A 19,827-nucleotide genomic window follows, 5' to 3' on the forward strand; every position below is an offset into this window, starting at 1 on the left:
ATATAGAATTAACTTATTCCTAAAATACACACAAATTAATGTGATATAAACACAAATGTTTATGCATTCCATTCTTACTGGACGTCACACACGGTTAACCAAGCCCTCCCAGCTCTGTTACTCTGTGATTTAGTCATTTAATGTGGTTTTATAATTCTTTTGCATTTATGCAATCTGTGGTTTTGGTAAGATGTTTCTTTTTTTCTGTAGCACAGTTAGTCTTGGATTGTCCATGCAAAGTGAGGAAAGAGCATAGCATAAAAAATTACCATTTAAAAAGAATTTTAAAACCTCAGTCAAGGCAGTATTTTAAGTTTTTTTTAATAAACAATTTCTGCAACCCACCCTATCATCTCAAAAAACTATATCATTTTATTTTAGTTGCATACTCTGGCTTCTGTTAGAGGTGTTAAGAGTGAATGACTCATGGGTAAAAGAGGGGTAAAAAGCAGAGTTTTTAGATAAGCAGCATGCTGAAAAACAGCGAGTAAGCTGAAATAATTCCATTTCATGGAATGCTTTTTTCCCCCTCTAATTTATTTCAGGAGTATATTCTTCTGACCAAAAAAAAAAAAAAAGGCTACTATAGAAAACACCAGAATAAGATAAAATATTTTCATATTCTGCCTATGACCCATAGACAGTACTCAAATAACCCTATTTAATAAAGTACCTTTTCTGATTCTAGTCCTTTTAAAGACTGAAGTAATTGTTGAAATGTTCTGTGAACCCTTCATTATATTAGTATATTATGGGGACCTTTTATTGTCATTTTTCAAGGATTTTACTTAAATAATTCTTATTGTATACTGTTTTCATTGTAGTCATGGAAGAGAAATCTTTTAGCCTTGCCACCAAGTTGAAATTGTCTAGATTTCTCATATTTATAACCTCAGTAATTCTAGGTAGTAATAACAGAAAACTCGTAAATACTCAAAAGGCAGCTTGGACTACATCCAAACAATCCTCATCTCATTGCCCTACTGAAAGTTTATATTCATTTATTTATGCTCCCTGCCCACCATTGATATGGTGAAGAATGCATTTCAGACAGTATTCAGATTTTTTAAATTTCCATTATCAGAAATCATTTTATCTTACACGGTTCATTTTAAGAGAGGTTTTTTTTTTTTAACCTATATTCCTTTGCAACCAATAAAATTTCTAAACCTCTTACCAGTTTTGTAGAGATATTTGGCTGTAGCATAGGTGTTCCTAAATCTTTTCGTAGAGTTCTTATAGAATCATACAACTAGTAATCATTAAATAGAGTAATTTAATTATCGCCAACATTACTCATTCACTGAACTTCCTTAAATCCATTTTGATACTTTTCATTTCTTAAAAGTAAAACAAAATAAAAAAACTCTGAAAGTCACACAAATTTGTTGTCTTGCAGTTTGAGCTATCTTAAAACTTAAGAAGTCTTCCAAAAGGCCGCTCACCTTTTGTATGTAGTGGACAGGTGAACCTTAACACTAAATTTGTTTATATTATTACTTGAATTGAGAATGTGCTGGGAGAAGAGGAGACTGCTATCACAAAGCTGACTAAAATCACTTTTAATCCTTTGTTATATATGTTGACATTTGGCCCCCCTGTTTAGGATTCCTTTTCAACTTACGTCATGCTGATAACATGCAGCTCATTGTATTTTTAAATATTTTGGAAAAAGAAGGTTATAATACATTTTCTTGAATTGTAATAAATTTAAAATTAGTGTTTCATGAAGGAAAATTTCTGAGTATTCTAATGGCTTTTTTAAAAAAATCATTTATTTGCTAGGTAAGTTCTCTTCTACGCTTTATGAGACTGGTGGCTGTGATATGTCACTTGTGAATTTTGAACCAGCAGCAAGAAGAGCATCCAATATCTGGTATGTGTGAAGTCATATTCGGAGAGTCTATGTACTTGTGTATAATTGCTGTGCTTAAAGTTCTAAAGCCTTGAGATAGAAGAGTTAATTTGAAAGCATTTGTTTATATTAGCTTAAATAAATTGTCTTTATACTTTTGTCTCCAAAGAATTAAAGTAGAATTTTTTTGGTATAGAAAAAAAAGAAAGCTTATTATTCTTAAAACAAAAGCTATTATATATTTTAAAAAATTAATTGAAAATTTCCTGAGTCTTGATGTGGGACAGAGATTTCCCGCAATTTCAAATTTAACTCTCTCTCTCGCTCCATATATATATATATATATATATACACACACACATATATATAGTATGAACAAAAACTTATTAGAAAAATATTTACACAACTAAGTTCAAACCCATCAGATCTTTTTCTTCGTGTAATATCAAACTTTTTTTAAATTTATGTGAGGGGCTTGGTCAAGTGTCTTTTTAAATGATCATCTTTCATTTTGTTTTAAAATTTGTTTACCAGCTCTAAGAAGGAGGAGTTTCTTAAAATATGGGTCATATGATACATTCTTTTCTCTCCTTTCCTTAGTAAGGAATTACATAAGATAACAGGTTAGGAGAAAAGCAAGTAAGAAATAGAAATCTTGATCATATAACATAAGCAGTTACAGTTTAATATGTATTAATATTTTTTCTGAAATTTATACTTACTCATCTATTCTAGTTGCTGCATTGAAATCTATTGTTGATTGGTTTTCTTTTTTTTTTTTTTTCCACGAGGGTCATTTGATTCTTATTTTAAGACTTCCTTTTAATAATGGGACACACCTATTTAAATGCTGCACATCTATGGGCAGCATTCACTGAGTTATTTCAGTTCTAAGGGGCCATTTATAGCAATAGGCTCTTGTGGTCACTTAGCATGCTGAAAAGATAGAACATTTAGAAAGCTACACTCTTTAAACTCTGTTAGTCCAGTTTGGGAATTCATCCCCTCAAAATGATTGAATTGGAGCGTTTAGATGATTTTGTACCAGTGGAAGCAGTAGGAGGAGGAGCAATGGGAGCACTTATTATTATGTTCAGTATAATTCAGGGTACAAACAGTTCCTAACACCATAAATGTGGTAAGGTCTCAAGTTTTGACATCTAAACTTGACTGAGTTGTGGAAACTGAATTGCTGTGTTCCAGCCTATTAAATCATAGGTTAAATGTATTGTGCTTCTGGCAATATGTTAATTGCTTTCTTAAACAATGTTCACAAGAACCTTGTTATAGAGGTACTCTTATCCTATGTCACTAATGAGGAAACTGAAGTATGAAAAGGTCGGATACCTTGTCCAAGCTCTCATTCAGTTGGTGGGGAGATTTGAGTACTGATACTCGGGCCCAGAGGCTATGTATGCTCTTAATCACAACTCTAGGAAACTTCACGTTTGTATTTTGAAGTTTACGTGGAAAAGTGAAGACAGTGTAGATACCATGTAATTATTAATGGATTTATTTTTCTTTCTACTACTTGACAAGCTGTTTATTCCCTGAAGTCTTTTTCATTTTATTTTAGTGACACGGATTCTCATGTATCCAGTTCTACCTCAGTTCGGTTTTATCCACATGATGTGGTAGGTTTTCCTTTATTTTTATAAAATGATGTATTTCCGGATCGTGTAGCTGTACAAATTAGAAAATTAATTAAGTTACAAAATATCAGTGTTACTGAAAACTATGACAAGGTCACCTTTGCTGTCCCAAGGTGGATCTCTTCTCATAAATCCTTTGTTAAGAAACAAACATAGAGTACCATAGAGTTTGATTAGCTATGTATGAACCAGTAATTACACTTTCGAGGGTATGTAAAGGTCCGTTTACTCACCAGTGTCACAATCTGTGTCATTTTTAACTGTGCCAATTTTAAAACTACACTTTGAATATTAGGATTTCGGTACAGTTATCTGACTGGTGGTTAACTCTTTGTTATTCATATATGAGTGTGTGTAGGGGAGCCTTAGTGATGATATCACTGTATGAAAAATGCCATATGAGATACAGTGGGCTATTTAAAAAAGGTAACACTGCCTTTGCCATCAAGATGTATATTTTGAGGTTCTTAGAAAAGATAAAACAGATGAAATCCTTATAAACAATGTATGAGATACGAGTAAATGAATTTAGTGCGGCTTCCTGAAGATGTTGAATTGTGAGCAGGGTTTTAAAACTATAGATGTGAATTGGCATGGAACAGTGGTTTTCAACATTTGGCACTGTCTGGAAATCTTTTTGCTTGTTAAAACCAGGGGAATGCTATTGGTATCTAGTGGATAGAAGCAGGGATGCTGTAAAACATTCTACAGCGGAGAGCACAGTCCCCGCAGCAGAGAAGTATCTGGCTGAGAATACGTGGTGCCCAGACTGAGAAACCATGGCATAGAGCGTAAGAAAAACAAGTGTTTGGGGAGGTATTTGTCAATGCTTAGAGGTGGAAATGGCTGTTATATATAGGAAGCAAATTTTCTTGACTATACTCCCATGTATGCTTGAAAAATAAAAACTGTCCCTGCTTTTTTTACTGCAGTATATTTCTGGTAACTCCATAGGAAAGCAGAAATGGGGAAATGGTTATAGTCGTTCCTTGGTATCAGCAGGGGATCAGTTCCAGGACCCCGTGCAGATACCAAAATCTGGGGGTTCTCAAGTCCTTTATATAAAATGGCATAGTAGCATTTTTCACTGTTAAATGATATGGGAGCCTTGGAATAGCAAAATGCTGGTTAGTGCTGTGCTAGAGACAGTAAACTTTTGATCATTTCAGAGGAAGGGGAAACTGTTGAACTGGTGAATGGATGAGTTAAAAGCCTAAAGAAATGTAATGTGGTAATAATCTGTACAGTCTCAGATGAGCAGCCTGCCAAGACAAAAATAAAGGAAAGTGGGAGGGATTTCAAAACAGCAGTAACAGTGATAACAGACTGTAAGGAGAATTGAAGGCATTGAATCCAATGCAGAGGAGCTTAGAATTAACATCATAGTGAGGTTCATTGCTTAATGAAACAAGTCCTCAAATCTGGCAGGGAGAAGGGAAGCTACTAATGATTCACTGTGAGTGTTTTTAGTGATTCACTAGCTGTACAGGGCTAAAATGCTAACATTTCAAATATTTCCTAATAAAATCTTTCCAAAATGCATATCAATTGATTTGCTTTATTGTAGTTCATTTCCTATTGTTGTCATCTGTAGTTTCTAATGATCACAAAGTACCCACAAGAGTGGAGTAATACGGAGAACTCAGGGGGCTTAGGTAATCTGCAAGCTCTTGGGTAGCCCCTGAATCATGACTTGATTAAAGATATTTTAAGCCTTTCAATGCTGATTTTCTTTTAGCTCTCTCTTCCACAGATTCGATTGAACAGACTATTGACCATCGATACAGATTTGTTGGAACAACAAGACATTGACCTAAGTCCTGACTTGGCAGCTACCTACGGTCCAACAGAAGAAGCTGCCCAAAAAGTTAAACACTATTACCGCTTTTGGATCCTGCCCCAGCTATGGATTGGCATTAACTTTGACAGACTCACACTTTTGGCCCTGTTTGATAGGTGAGAATACGCTGTGATATTAAAGATGTGTGCAGATTTTATTTTTAAATTGAAATGTCCCAAATTACCATTTGAGGTTTTGACTTGGTTTCCATGTTGGAGAATGTTTTCTATTTTGGTTGTCTTGAGATAAAATTTAAGTTAGTTAATAGGGCCTCCAAAAACTGATTCCCCTGAGTCCATTAAACACTCTTCTGTGGCAGTTTTAATATATTTATTTTAAAAATCCTTTTTATCAATAAGAATCATGTAGTTGTACTTAAAAGCCAGTGAATATGAGGTGTTAATGATCAAAAGGTTATACATAATTGAGTCTAAATATAAAAGATGTAAGAGGAAGCTTCTGTTTCACTATTTCTTAGCATTAATCTTAAGAGTAAACAACATTAGTCAGTTACAAACTTGGTGACCAAATGCCGCTTTCAGTGGACACGGAGTAACAAGACCTGAGTTTACTCTCCTACCTGAAACAGCAAAAAACAGATAAAATGCATGAAGCAGTGGTTTTCAAGACACTGGTGATCAGACAGCAAAGGATGGTGATCCCTGAGGGATGGGAAGCAGATTATGTGATCCCTGCTGTTGCCCAGCTTGCTGCTTTTATAGAGTTTCCAGGCTGTGACATAGGAAGGAAGTATTGAAGTGGACTCCTGCAGCTTTCCTGAGTTGAGGAGATGGAGTGAAGACTCCCGGGAGACCAGAGCAGCTAGAGTCTATAGGACAGGACATCATAGAGAGGATTGCTGCTTGGGGAGAACCTCAGATTTGTATTGAGTGTCCTCAGCTGTTCAGCAGAATATTGATAAGAGAATGTATGAGGAACATAGCTAAAACCAGGTTAAGAATTATGTTAAAGAAATAGGGAAATGGTGCCTGGCACACAGGTCTGGGAGTGGTGCCTGTCTCCACTTGCCAGATTAAAGAAGCTCATGATTCCTATTTTGTGCTGCATTTTGCAGAGTACTGCAAAGTGTTGCTTTCAAAGTCGGGAGTAATTAGCCTCAGCATGAGCACTGCTCCAGAACCACCTAGCAAGTCGTAAAGGCAAGACATGCAAGAATCAGATTGTTTCCAAGTACCATGACAAAGCTCAAGAAGATTTTTAGAAATCCAGAAATTCTTAGCACATAAAAAGTTACGATTCACAATGTCTGCCATCCAGTCAAAGATTACCAAGCATACAAGAAGCAACAAAACATAGTTTATAAAGAGGGAAATAATGAATCAACCAAAACCAAGCTGTAATGGTCACAGATACCAGAATTAGCAGTCAAAGACATTAAAACAGTTATAACTGCACTTTACATGTTAATAAAAGTTAAGTAGAGACACAAAAGATATTAGGGGGGAAAAAAAAAAGACCCAAGTCAGCCTTAGTGGTGAATGCTGAAATGTCTGAGATGAAAAATAGAGTGGATGGGATTAACGGTAGATTAGACATTACAGAAGAAGCATAAACATTACAGAAGGAAATATTAGTGAACTTGAAAGCATGCAATAGAAACTATGCAAAATGAAACAAAGAAAACAGAGCCATTCCCCGACTCCTATCCCCCCAAAAAGAGCATATAAACAAAATGAAAGTAAGCCATGAGACTACTTCAGGAGACAGGGAGAGAGAAAAAACTGTGAGGAAATTGTGATGGAAAACTTTCCAAATTTGATGAAAACCATAACCGTACACATTGAAGAATCTCCATGAGCCTTGAGCACAAGAAACATGAGAAAAACTACACCAAGGCACGTAATTGCTCAAAACCAGTCACAATAGTCTTAAAAACCACAGGAGAAAAAAAGACATAGTTTGTGCAGAGGAACAACTATAAGGAAGAAACCAGATTTATTGTTGGAAATAATGCAAGTGAGAAGATAATGGAGCAACGTTTTTAAAGTATTGAAAGGAGAAAGAAACTGTCAATCTCGAATTCTATACCAAGTAAAAATATCTTTTAAAAACCAAGATGAAATAAAGATGTTTTCAGATTAGGGAAAACTGAAAGAATTTTTTTCAAGCAGATTCACAGTACAAAATATGTTACAGGGTATCTTTTCAGACAGAAGGATAGTAATACCAAATGAAATAGGGAGCCACACAAAGGAACAAAGGTCACTCAAAATGGTAAGTAACATGGATAAATATGTAAGATTTTTTTCTTACTGGTAAATCTCTAAGAGATAACTGGATGCTTAAACAAAAATAATAATGATGTATCATGTGATTTATAACATAAGTAAAAGTAGAATTCATGGAAACAACAGCATAAAGACCAGGAAGGGACATAAAAAAGTGTGTGCTATTAAGTTTTTTATGCTGTATGTGAAGTGGTATTACGTCACATGAAGTAGACTCTCATAAAATGTATACTGTAAACCCTAAAGCAACCACTAAATTAGCGGAAGAGTTACAGTTAGTAACTTTTTTAAAAAAGATAAAATAGATTCATAAAAATTACTCTCTTAATCTAAAAGAAGGCAGAAAAAGGAAAAAGATCAAAAACAGACTGATAGAAGATAAATGACAAGATGATAGTTGGGAAAGATCAGAAACTGTTAATTAGAAAAAAACCAAGACGTAAGTCTGCTGCTTACAAGAAATGCACTTTTATACATAAGGACAGAAATAGGTTAAAAATAAAAAGATTGAAAAAGGAATACCATGCTAACACTAATTAAAGTAAAGCTGGAGTGGCTGAATTAATGTCAGACAGAGTAGATTTCAGAGCAAAGAGTTACCAAGGTAAAAGAAGGTCACTTTATGATGACAAGGGGGTCAATTAATCGATAGAATTTAACCATCCTAAATGTTTCTACATCTAAAACAATGCTTTATAGTTGAATTAACAGACCTTTCTCAACAATTGATAGAACAGGTAGAAAATCAGCAAGGATATAGTAGGCTTGAACAATACCATCAGCCAATCTAAGTTGGTGGACATTTATGAAATACTCCACTCTTAACAACAGAATACACGTTCTTTTAAGTGCGCACGGAACATTTACCAAGGTAGACCATGTTTCTGGGCCATAATACAAGGTTCAAGTTTAGAAGGATGAGAGTCATACATAGTGTGTTCTCTGACCACAGTGGAGTTAATTATAAATCAGTAACAAACCTTGGAAAATCCTAAATATTTGGAAGCTCAATACTTTTGAATAATTCATAGATCAAAGAAGAAATAAAGAGGGAAATTAGAAATGTTTTGAACTGAAAAGTAAACACAACTTAGAATTTCTGTGATACCACTAACACAGTACTTGGGAGAATTTATAACACTAAATAAGAAGAAATGGCAATTCACTGACTTCATTTCCACCTTTAGGGAGCTAGAAAAAGAACACGTTAAGCTTAAGTAAGCAGAAGAAAGGAAATAGTAAATCACAAAGCAGAAATCAACGAGGAAACAGAAAACAACAGGGAAAAATCAAGGAAACCAAAAGCTCAATTAAATTAGTAAGCCTTTAACCAAGCTGATCAGGAAAAAAAAAGAAAGAAAGAAAAAGCTTACAAATAACCAATATCCAGGAATGTGAGATAGGATATCACTGCAGATTCTCCAGGTATTAAATAGATAATAAAATATTATGAACAGCTATACGTAAATAAATTTGACAGTGGACAAATTTCTTGAAAGATAGAAATTATCAAAGTTCATTCTAAAAGAAATACATTACCTTAATGGCCCTATATCTATTAAATAAATGGGCATTGTAGTTAAACACCTTCCCATAAGGAAAACTCCAGGCCTAGACAATGTCAAAATAATATTCCAAGTCAGTGAAGTAGAGAAAGAATAGGCTTTTCAACAGATAGTGCTGGAACCATTGGATTTCCTTATGCCAAAAAAAAAAAAGAGAGAGAGAGAGAGAGAGAACTTGTATCCTTACCTTGTACCTTATTACAAAAACTAACTCAAAATGGATCATACGCCTAAATGTAAAATCAAAAACATAAAGTTCAGAAAAAAGCAGAATAGGATAAGAATTTTGTGACCTTGGGGTAGGCTAAACTGCTCATATGTGACATCAAAAACAAGATCAGTGAAAGAACAAGTTGGGATTCATGGGATTCATCAAAGTTAAAATGTACACAAAAGCTAAAGGGAGAGCACATGTTCTGTGACGAGTGACATGGACAGAATATAATGTAGCAGGACTGATGGGGATCGTTGGATCAGCAGATCTGGAATTCTGCAGCTGCTGTGGAGGAACAAATGAAAATACTAGTGGTTATTGATTTGAAAATACTATTGAACTTGTTTTAATCTGGGAGAACTATCAAATGAAATAGTACAGAGATGTTCGTGGATTCTATTTTTTAGGTCACTTGATGATTGTAAATAGGGCATTGACTTAGTAAAAAATAAATAAAATCCTTTTTGTGATTATAAAAGTAATTCTTCACCCATTCTGGGGGTAAATATTTAGAAAGATTTTAAGGTAGAAGACCAGCCATAATCCTTCCATCCAGAGAGAACCAGTATTAGTAGTGTGTACTGATAGATTGTGCTTTTAAACCTTTATGTGTATGTTTTTTCAATAATGGAACTTATGTCTTCTGTGCAGTTTTCTGTCCTGCTTTTTTTGTGTGGCAGATGCACTGAGCATGTTCCTGTGTCAGTAAACATTCTTTAAAACCAAGACTTTTAGTGCATATTTAATATTTTGCGGATAAAATTTCCCCAAGAAGTAATGAGACAGATCCTTATTTTCAGTTTGACATATAAAAATCACCTTCATTACCATGTGTAGTGTCTTGGGCATCATATTGCTTCTTTTGCAGTGTCAGTTTAGTAAAATGTAGAATTGTCTCAGCAACATTGATAGAGGTAGCACTGATGGTCTTTATCACTGCTTTCATTCTCAGTATATGTAAGAGCTTGTACTGAAGTAATCTTAATAAATTTTCAGATTATCTCAGATTTAGAGATGGGAGAAATGAAACCACTTGTTATCAAAATTTGGTTACAAACTTTGTCATATAAATAACTTTTCAATTTAATTGTCTAGAAGCTGTTTTGAGATTTTGTTTTTCAAACTTGTATTTTAGTATATCTCCTTTATTTGCCATCCAAGTGGTTTAGTTATTTGGCAACAAATTTGACAGAAAAGTAGATGCTAAGAAGAGTAATGTTATAAAATAGGAATTAAAACTATATTGTGCATTATAATTAGAACCTCACAATCCACTATAGCATGGTTTATTTGCACATAAGAATTTGTGCTAGTTTTCCACATAAACTGAAACATACTTTTCCAGTATGATCCAAAACCTTCTTCAAACTCAGCACCAAAAAAAAAAATCTTAGCAAGTGTAATAGGAACTCATATTGATGTTTTCCCTTTTTTCACTCTCATTAATTTTTTTTTCATTAATTTCACATAGAGATGATATCCTTACAAATTTTTCTGTCTACAGAAATCGTGAGATCCTGGAGAATGTATTAGCTGTCATCTTGGCTATTCTTGTGGCTTTTTTGGGATCTATTCTCCTCATACAAGGCTTCTTCAGAGATATCTGGGTCTTACAGTTCTGCCTGGTGATAGCCAGCTGTCAATACTCACTACTTAAGGTACCAGCATGTCTTTTCTTTTCAGACTTCGGAATAATAGTTCTGTTAAAAAGCAGATTTTGTATCATTCATTGAATTATACTAAGATATTAATTTTTGGATTTGTTTTCCTTGGATGTATATTATGTTGGTTAGGGAAAAAAGGGACATGTAAACTTTAAAAAATAATGGTATGTAAATGAAGCTTCATTCAAGTTTTTTTTACATTAAAAGAAAATATTTGGCCATTTGTTAAAAGTAAGAATTTGAATTTTTTAGATTCATTTCTGTTTAATTTATCAATATTAACTCCCCCACTCTCATATCTTAAGACTTCTATTATGTAGGTGAAATTTATTAAACTTCGTCATTGCTGGGTACAGTAATGTCAAAACTAGCACATACGTTCTTTTAGGATACACAAAGCAGAAGGTTGATGCCGCTCTGCTTTTGTTTACGTAGTGACTCTAAAATAGCAAATGTTATCAAGTTTAAGCTTTCCATAAGTGGGAGAATCAGATACCAAAATTTTCACCTTCCTTGTGAAATTAGCTTAGGCTAGTGACATGGACTGTTTCCTTTCTTGCTCGTATGGATTATTTGCCTGATATATACTAACATGCAGAACCCTCTCCTATTCTTAAAGCTATTTATTTAGTTTCCCCTGATTTTTTTGTTTTGATTGAGGAGGGGAGGTAATTAGGTTTATTTATTTATGTATTTATTTATTTTAAGTTAATTATTTTTTAATGGAGGTACTGGGGATTGAACCCAAGACCTCATACATGCTAAGCACGCACTCTGCCACTGAGCTATACCCTCCCCTACTATTTGTCTAGCTTCATACAGAGCCCTCTCCCATGAAAACTGTTTCTTTAGTTTTGTTTATACCATCAGCTGTCCTTTTTTTTTTTTTTCTGTTTGTAGACATGGTGTAAGCCACCTGTGTCAACTGCTCCATTTCTTCAGGACCCATCCATACTTTTTTCCTCATTGTAGTACCAAAAATTATAGTCTCTGTGGGCTAATAATCTCTAATTGCCTAACCTCTGTTCTGTTTTTAGTCTTCTTTCTCTAAGTGCTGCATCATTTAAATACCTGTGAATACTTTCTTCCATTGTTATATTCTCCTTATTAATTTGTGACTTAATACTACCCTCATGATTATCCTACTTTTAAAATGACTTTATTTTCCTTTATTGATGATTCTTTTTTCTTTTGACCACTTCTTAATTTATGCAAATTCTCCAGGTTTTATTTGGCCCTCTTCTCGGTTTGCAGTTCCTTGTCAGTGGAGTCATCCTCTTTTATTACTTTGTTGCCCGTGTATATGAATTATGTCCAGATTTATATCTCACAGGCTTCACCTTTCTCAGAAGCATTTGTCCTGTATATTTAACAGGCAGCTGGGCACATTCTGAAAATGGCACGTCATCATCTTCTGATGTTTTCCTTTCCCAGTTTCTTTGCTTTGATAGTAGTATACTAACTCCAATCTTGGAGCCTCTGCTCTCTTCCTGATAACAATAAGTCGCTCTTATTACATTTGGTGATTCTGTGTTAAAATTTCTGGCCTTTGTTCTTGCTTTTCATTTCAAATCACCTGAATCCATCCCTTTATTGACTTAAAACATTTAAATTCATTGCCTAGTTCTAATGTCCCTTGTCCTGTTGATTTTATCCACTGCTTAACCTGGTTAGATATGGAAAAGGCAAAAGATGACTGAAACTTTCAGATGTTTTAGATTTTTAAAATCTAGTTGACTAGAAGAATAGTAATGTCATAAACAGAAATGAGAAAGGTGAGAACAGAGCTTTTAGAGGATAGATGTTCAAATTGAAAGAGTTTAAAGATTACCTAGTCTCATATCCAGCCAAGGGTCACATGCCAAACTCAGTGAGCTTAGTCCAATGTAGAATTGTAGGATGGTGATAGACCAACCTAGTGAAATTGTTTGGTATGCTGTGGGAAATGAACCGTAGCTTGGAAGAAAAATCATGATTTGGGAGGTAGCTGCATATCTTTTGAACGTTTCTATGCAACATTGATAAATTCTCTTACAAGGATACAGCTTAACTTATTTGATGAGTTCGATATGAAAATGCAGATGATATATTTAATTCAAATACCACTGAACTGTTCAGTAAGCTTGGAATTTGTGAGCAGAACTAGAATTCTTATAAGCTAACCATATTTTGTGATGGAGTGTTACCCTAAGAAAGCATTCTACCTTAACTGTACTTACATGTTGTAATGGGCTAGGCACTAAGATGGATCTGTCAGCTGTATGCCATTTCAGAAACATAAAGCTAGATGCAAATTATTAATTAACCATAATAAGTTTAAGAGGTAGGGAAGATTTGAAATGTTGTAAAATCAGAGACAGCAGTTCTGGAGCTGATGTTTCATCTTCTGTTGATGTTTCAGTGGAATTAATGTAGGTCATTTGTTAGCTATGGGAGGAATATTTACTTGAAATTATTTCAAGTATTTTGGAGGTTAATGTAAAATTACCAGGTCTTCAGTAGTATAATCTATCTTTCTGTTTCATTTTTAGAGTGTTCAACCAGATTCTTCTTCTCCCAGACATGTAAGTCACTCCAATATGCCTATAACTTACAGTTCCTTAACATTCATCAAAACCTTTTTTTGGTTATACGTCAGATTGAATTAAGATTTATGTTATTATTTTCTCATTGGCAATCAAAAATCCCTGATTGTACATTTGTTCTTTTTAGCCTTCTTTAATCTGGAGCAGTTCCTCAGTATTTGTCTTGCACAGTATTGATATTTTTGATGGGTACAGCCAGTTATTTTGTAGATAATCCTTCAACTTGAGTTTGTCTGATGTTTCTTCTTTATTAGGCACAGGCTCTGCTTTTTTGGTAGGAATATTACAAAAGTGATGTGTTCTTCCCAGCGCGTCATATCAGGAATCACAAGATGTTGGTTTATCCTTTCATTGTTGGTGTTAACTTTAATCTGTTGACTAAGGGTGGTGCCTACAATGTTTTCTAAACTCTGCAAAGTTAACCTATGGGGCTGGATATTTCTTTGTTAAGCAATAGGGCTGGGGTGGCTTTGTCCTGTGCATTGTAGGATATTTAGCATTATCTCTGACCTCTACCCACTAGAGTCCAGTAACACCCCCACCCCAACTGTGGTAAACAGAATGTCTCCAGACATTGCCAGATGTCTCCTAGGGGGCAGAATCCCCTCCTACTCCTTTGAGAACTACTGCCCTACTGTAATGTTATCATTTTTCTCTTGTAATAATAAGTTAATAAGTATATCATAGGAGATACTTTGAGATTATATATAGGCCCCCTACCCTGCAAACTTCTGCCTACTTGTTTTTAATATCTATTTATGTTTCTTGCCTGAATGAGTTATTATTTGATGGTTACCAAATAGTGATTTTTTAATTAACATCATTCCCTCTACATTTATTAGTTGACTTTTTACTAAAAGAACTTTCTCTTTTCTTGTAGGTGTGTATTCGTGGTTTCTTATTTTACTAAATGAACTATAATGTTACTATCATTATTTCGATGCTCAAACTGTCCCTGATTTGGCCATTGGGAATCCATCAGACTGCCCTTGGTGTCATTGTGACTTATCCTTATCATTCTTTTAAGTACATTCTTCCTTTTTGGCACAACAATACGTCCCAGGCTCATCTTAGACGTTCCCTGCCCTGGCCCCAAACTAGCCTTTTCTCTATGGATCTCTGGTTCTTTTTAGTGAATAATGTTTCTCATAAACTAAGGTCTGGATTCTAGTTACCTTTGTTTTATTACTAGGATGTCACTGCTTCTAGGTCCTTTCAGTGAATAAAGATAGAAAATATTTGTATACACTTACGTTCACACATACACGTATACACACACATCTATTCTTATATCTATTTATATGCATATTAAAAATAATGAGTTCATACTAATACCTCTAATTTCATCCCAAGATTGTAGGTTTATTCTGTTCTTCTTCATTTCCATATTTGTAATTCCCTTCTGCCACAGTCAGAAACCTGACTTCCATGTGGAAATGTTTTGAATCCTTAGAATATAGGCCTTCAAAGGTCTCAGTAGCCAGTTGTGACTCTTAAAATTAACTAAACTGACTTCTTTTTTGATATCATTTTCAGGGTCATAATCGTATCATTGCCTACAGTAGACCAGTTTATTTCTGTTTGTGTTGTGGTCTTATTTGGCTCTTGGATTATGGTAGCAGAAACCTTACTACAACCAAGTTCAAATTATATGGAATAACTTTCACCAATCCGCTGGTGCTTATATCAGCCAGGGATTTAGTTATAGGTGAGTCATCCTTAATGTACCTTAGATCGTAACATTATTTATATATAAACCGTGCAGTGATAAATAGACCAATTACTAGTTTTAATGGGCTTATTTTGCTGTTTTTTTTGTAATCCTCTCAGTCAGGAACAAAACTGTAAGGCTAATAGGAATGAAAGTAGCTAATGATGAACAAATATTATTGTAATTCTTCTGTTAAAGCAGGTGCAATGAAGGATTTCCTTTGAATTCGTTATCTCAGTTTCCTATTATGTGAAAATGGTTGACATTATTTTAAAACTATAGTTGAAAAGATTATTTAACATTCAAGCAGTTATATAGAGAGAAATAATTTAAAATGGTATATTTTAAGAAATTTTCTTAGTAATTTTAAGTAATTTTAAAAAATTGCTTAATAATTTATATTAACTCAGGTTTCTTTTTATCATTTATTTTATGATCTTAGGTAGACAAAAGGATGGATGTGATAAACTATTTTTACTTTGCTTTTCTTTCCTTCTGTAGTGTTTACACTCTGTTTCCCAATAGTATTTTTCATTGGTCTCCTGCCTCAGGTGAATACATTTGTAATGTACCTTTGTGAACAATTGGATATTCATATCTTTGGTGGTAATGGTGAGTACTTCCTTATGAAAATTACAGATTACAGTATTACTTTTACAGATCATTATGTAATAAAATGAACATCAAAATGCTTTTCCAGTTTTCATTTTAGAATTGAAATTAGAAAGAAAAAGACACTTATTTAAGAATTAAAGACAGAATAGGAATTAATTTGTATAGGAAAAAATAGTCAAGTCTGCTACTTTAGTGAAAGATCCAGGAATAATGGAGTTGATTTGTAAAGGTGTTAAAATATTATTGTCTAAAAGTAAATGTTATAGTGAGTTTATTTGGAGCCTGTTTAGACTTACGAAATATTTATAAAAGATCATTTATCCCAAATAGATGGAGTTCAGATACCTGGCATTATATTTGGATTTTGAACCACTATAAACATTTAATATGTCTAAATATTTGGTTTCAGAGCTTTGTTTTATCTTTAGAATGGAAACACCAAAATCAGAATGCTTTTAGTAAAAGCATTTTACTAAGTAAGATTTTTAGAAATATCTCTATTTTTTGAGTAGAATATGTGGGTGTGAATTGATATACTTAAAAATTTATTCCCCTGTTATATGTACATTTTCTTTTCAAAATAAAGTAGATCATACCAGAATTACTCTGGAATAGATAATGTTTTACAAAACTTGAAAATAACTCTTTGAGTAACCACTGTGGTTAAAATATACCTTTATTTAGTTTAACCATCTAACATTCTACTGAAAGATGAGTGTACAACTAGAGAAAAAAATATGAAAGGGAAAGAAATTACTGAACTTAACACTTTATTTCTATTCATACTTCACACTTGCAGTCCATGTCTTCCAAGTATGTGCACTGAAATTATCTCTGCTGATAAAGTGTTGGTATTATGGTTTAAATTTTAAATAGGAACTAAGCTTTTTCTATTTGCTATGTATCTAGAGCATTTTTAATGTTTTGAGAATTTTTTGAAGGAGCGTAAATTAAGACTGGGCTGGTCTTCAGCACAGCTTAATGAGTAGAAAACAATTTCAGTATTTAAGGACTATTGCAGGTGCTACATTCATCTAAATACTATGGAGAGGGTTTAGTGTAGGTAATTTATAATAGTGGGTGTCATCATATTATATTTTATAAACTTGTGCAAGGTGTTAGTTTTTTAATATCTCCTAAAGAAAAATTTTTCCTTTATATTTATTTTATGATCACCATAGAAAATTACTATTAAAGAAAGTCTAATTCATATTTTAAAAATAAAGGATAGTTATCTTAGCCATCCTCTATTCCTTATTATCAGTAATCCCATTAGGTCTATTTTTGTTGTTATTGTTAGTAGTTAGTCAGATCTATACTTTTTTGTGAGAATTAATTTACACATGGGAATATAAATTTACTTCTGTGGGTAACACTAAGTTCTGTTTACATAGACTAATATCTTCAGTGAATACTTAATACAATTCTAGTTCCTTTTCGGGCTCTGTGAGCTTCATTTTCCCATGCTTATAGAAAATAACATTCTTGAAGCATAATATGGGTATAACTATTTTCTGCTGTATATTACCTCCAAGGTGAATATATTTTATCCTGCATCAGAAATTGTTGATTGTAAACCTTTGTCATTTCAAAATTTTTTGAAAGGACAGATGAAACTGAATTTTTTGTAAATCAAACAAGTGATATTTAATTATAGTCAGTATTGCACCAGTTTTAATACTTTTCATTGACCTTTTAAGATACCTTTTTTCCCATAAATGTTTATAAATATTGACTCCTTTTTCCTTTCCTCTCTAGCCACTACGAGCCTGCTTGCAGCACTGTACAGTTTCATCTGTAGCATTGTGGCGGTAGCCTTACTGTATGGATTGTGTTACGGCGCTTTAAAGGTGAGCAACACATGGAGTATGTTTTGTCTTTAAGTCTGTCTTTCCATATGAAAATTGTTTTAAATTGACTAATAGTGATTTTTTTTCCTAGTACCACCTCATTTAATTTTCCATGGTCTTCATATGTTGGACATTATTCTCATTCTCATTTATTTTGGATTTGAAAGCAATTTCATAGTTAATCATTATTAAAAAAATCTTTTCATGCAATAATCATATGTTAATATTAGAAACATTATTAAAAACTGGGCTGGTCTGAGGTAGAGGTGGGTATGAAAATAACAGAATATGAAATTAATTTTAGATTTCTAATTAAGAGTGCTCGCTTCAGCAGCACATATACTAAAATTAGATTTCTAGTTAAGAATACATGTAACCACTGTTTATATCAAGGTTTTTTTTTTTTTAAACATATGAAGACAAGTTCAAGGACTTCAGTTTAAGATACATTCTAGTAAAATTACTGCATTGAAATATAATGTCATTATTGGTTTAGAAGGATCTGGATGAGCCTTATTAGTTCAGTTTTTAAACAATTATCACCAATTGTAAATGTAAAAGTTTTAGATTTCTCATAAACAACTCTCAACGCCTGGTATGATTATTTTTTTATGATTGATGCAAGACAATCTAAGAATGATAGAATTGAGAGGGCTATGAAAAGTGACTCTTGGCATCCTTCCTTGCTTCATTTATTCAGTAGCATTTACTGTGCTTACTGTGTGCCTGTTCTGTACTAAATACCATTTCCTGCTTTTAAGTTGCTTATATGTTAACTGTGATTAACAAGTCAACCGATGCTTTTAATAGACGGTGATGAAGGCTGTGAAAACAGAATGTTACAGGCATACAAATATTACCTTATTCAGTCCAAAGGGATTAAAGATGATTCTCCAAGGGGGTAGTTTTTTAACCAAAATTTGGAGGATAATAGGAATTAGCTAGTTCAAATAAGGGATAAAGAGCCATAGAGTTATAAAGAAAGTGTGTTGTGTACAGGAAACAGCATACAATTTGGAATCTCTGGGAATTTGGGTACATGAGGAAAGGTGGCCTACAGTAAGGCTGGAAAGGTAAGCAGTGGCTGGATTATGAAGTATCTTTTTTCCTGAACGTGTTGGTTGGGGATGGAAGACCATCAAAATATTTGAAGTAAAGTAAGGAAATGATCAGTGTTACATTTTAGAAAGATTACTTGACCCCAGTGTGAAGGAGACTCAGATATAAGCAGAAAGGATCAGAAGTAGGGAGACTCTTGTGCTACAGTCTTGATATTATGAGGAACTTAATTAAAATTGGATACAATGAATATATTTGGGGTCTCTGGTAGTTATTTAAGTTATTTAAGGTAATGATTAAAAGATTTAGAATTCATCAACTGGTTAAATTAAGTATAAGAAAAAGACTGCTAGTCTGAATTGGCAGGAGAAAATGGATGTGGATAGAACCCTGCGAAATGCCAATATTTAAGCAGTGGATAGACAAGAATCCGACAAAAGAAACTTCAGAGGCAATACAGTCTGAAAAAAATTCTATTGAATTTGGCAGTTAATAGGATATTGGTGACTTTAACAAAATAGCTTCTTTGGTATTTTGGCTAAAGAAGCTAGATCAATGTAAGTTTGAATAGATACTATGAAAATATATTCTACTCTTTCTAGGATATAGTTGGAAAACCTGTGCATGATGGGGATTGTTTTCTGGGTTTTATTAAAAAAAAAAAAAAAGATCTGAGATTTGATTGCATTTAAAAGGAGAGGTGGAAAATTGAGTAGAGAGGGAGATAGTTGATGACCTTCAGCCCACGAAGGAACTGGAGGCAATGAGATCCAAATCCAAGCTTCTCCCAAGTATGCTATCTATAAACCATCCTATTGTATAAAGGATTTAGATCTATGTTTGGAGAACATGTTTTGATAAATGGTCATTATTTGGAAGTTGCAGTCCTAGAAGTTAACAGTATAGTAAGTTTTCTAGTTTTCTAAAGGCCTGTTTAACTATAATTATACAGAAGATCAACAATTGTA

The 19,827-nt window shown here is 33.5% G+C and overlaps 1 protein-coding gene across 9 annotated transcripts in view; it reads left to right on the forward strand.

The window, feature by feature from the left end:
- PCNX1 (pecanex 1) overlaps nucleotides 1-19,827 on the forward strand; it is a 181,097-nt gene that overhangs the window by 92,292 nt on the left and 68,978 nt on the right. For 6 of the 9 annotated variants that reach the window (XM_072963330.1, XM_072963329.1, XM_072963335.1 and 3 more), the window contains 8 exons: nucleotides 1,786-1,876; nucleotides 3,432-3,489; nucleotides 5,246-5,463; nucleotides 10,880-11,033; nucleotides 13,571-13,603; nucleotides 15,161-15,332; nucleotides 15,837-15,947; nucleotides 17,709-17,800. In XM_072963330.1, coding sequence (XP_072819431.1) covers nucleotides 1,786-1,876; nucleotides 3,432-3,489; nucleotides 5,246-5,463; nucleotides 10,880-11,033; nucleotides 13,571-13,603; nucleotides 15,161-15,332; nucleotides 15,837-15,947; nucleotides 17,709-17,800 — 929 coding nt within the window. The remainder of the gene's footprint in view (nucleotides 1-1,785; nucleotides 1,877-3,431; nucleotides 3,490-5,245; nucleotides 5,464-10,879; nucleotides 11,034-13,570; nucleotides 13,604-15,160; nucleotides 15,333-15,836; nucleotides 15,948-17,708; nucleotides 17,801-19,827) is intronic. The other 3 variants (XM_072963331.1, XM_072963333.1, XM_072963336.1) reach the window with 1 other exon arrangement.

This window comes from Vicugna pacos, chromosome 6, assembly GCF_048564905.1.
Source record: "Vicugna pacos chromosome 6, VicPac4, whole genome shotgun sequence".
Lineage (NCBI taxonomy): Eukaryota > Metazoa > Chordata > Mammalia > Artiodactyla > Camelidae > Vicugna > Vicugna pacos.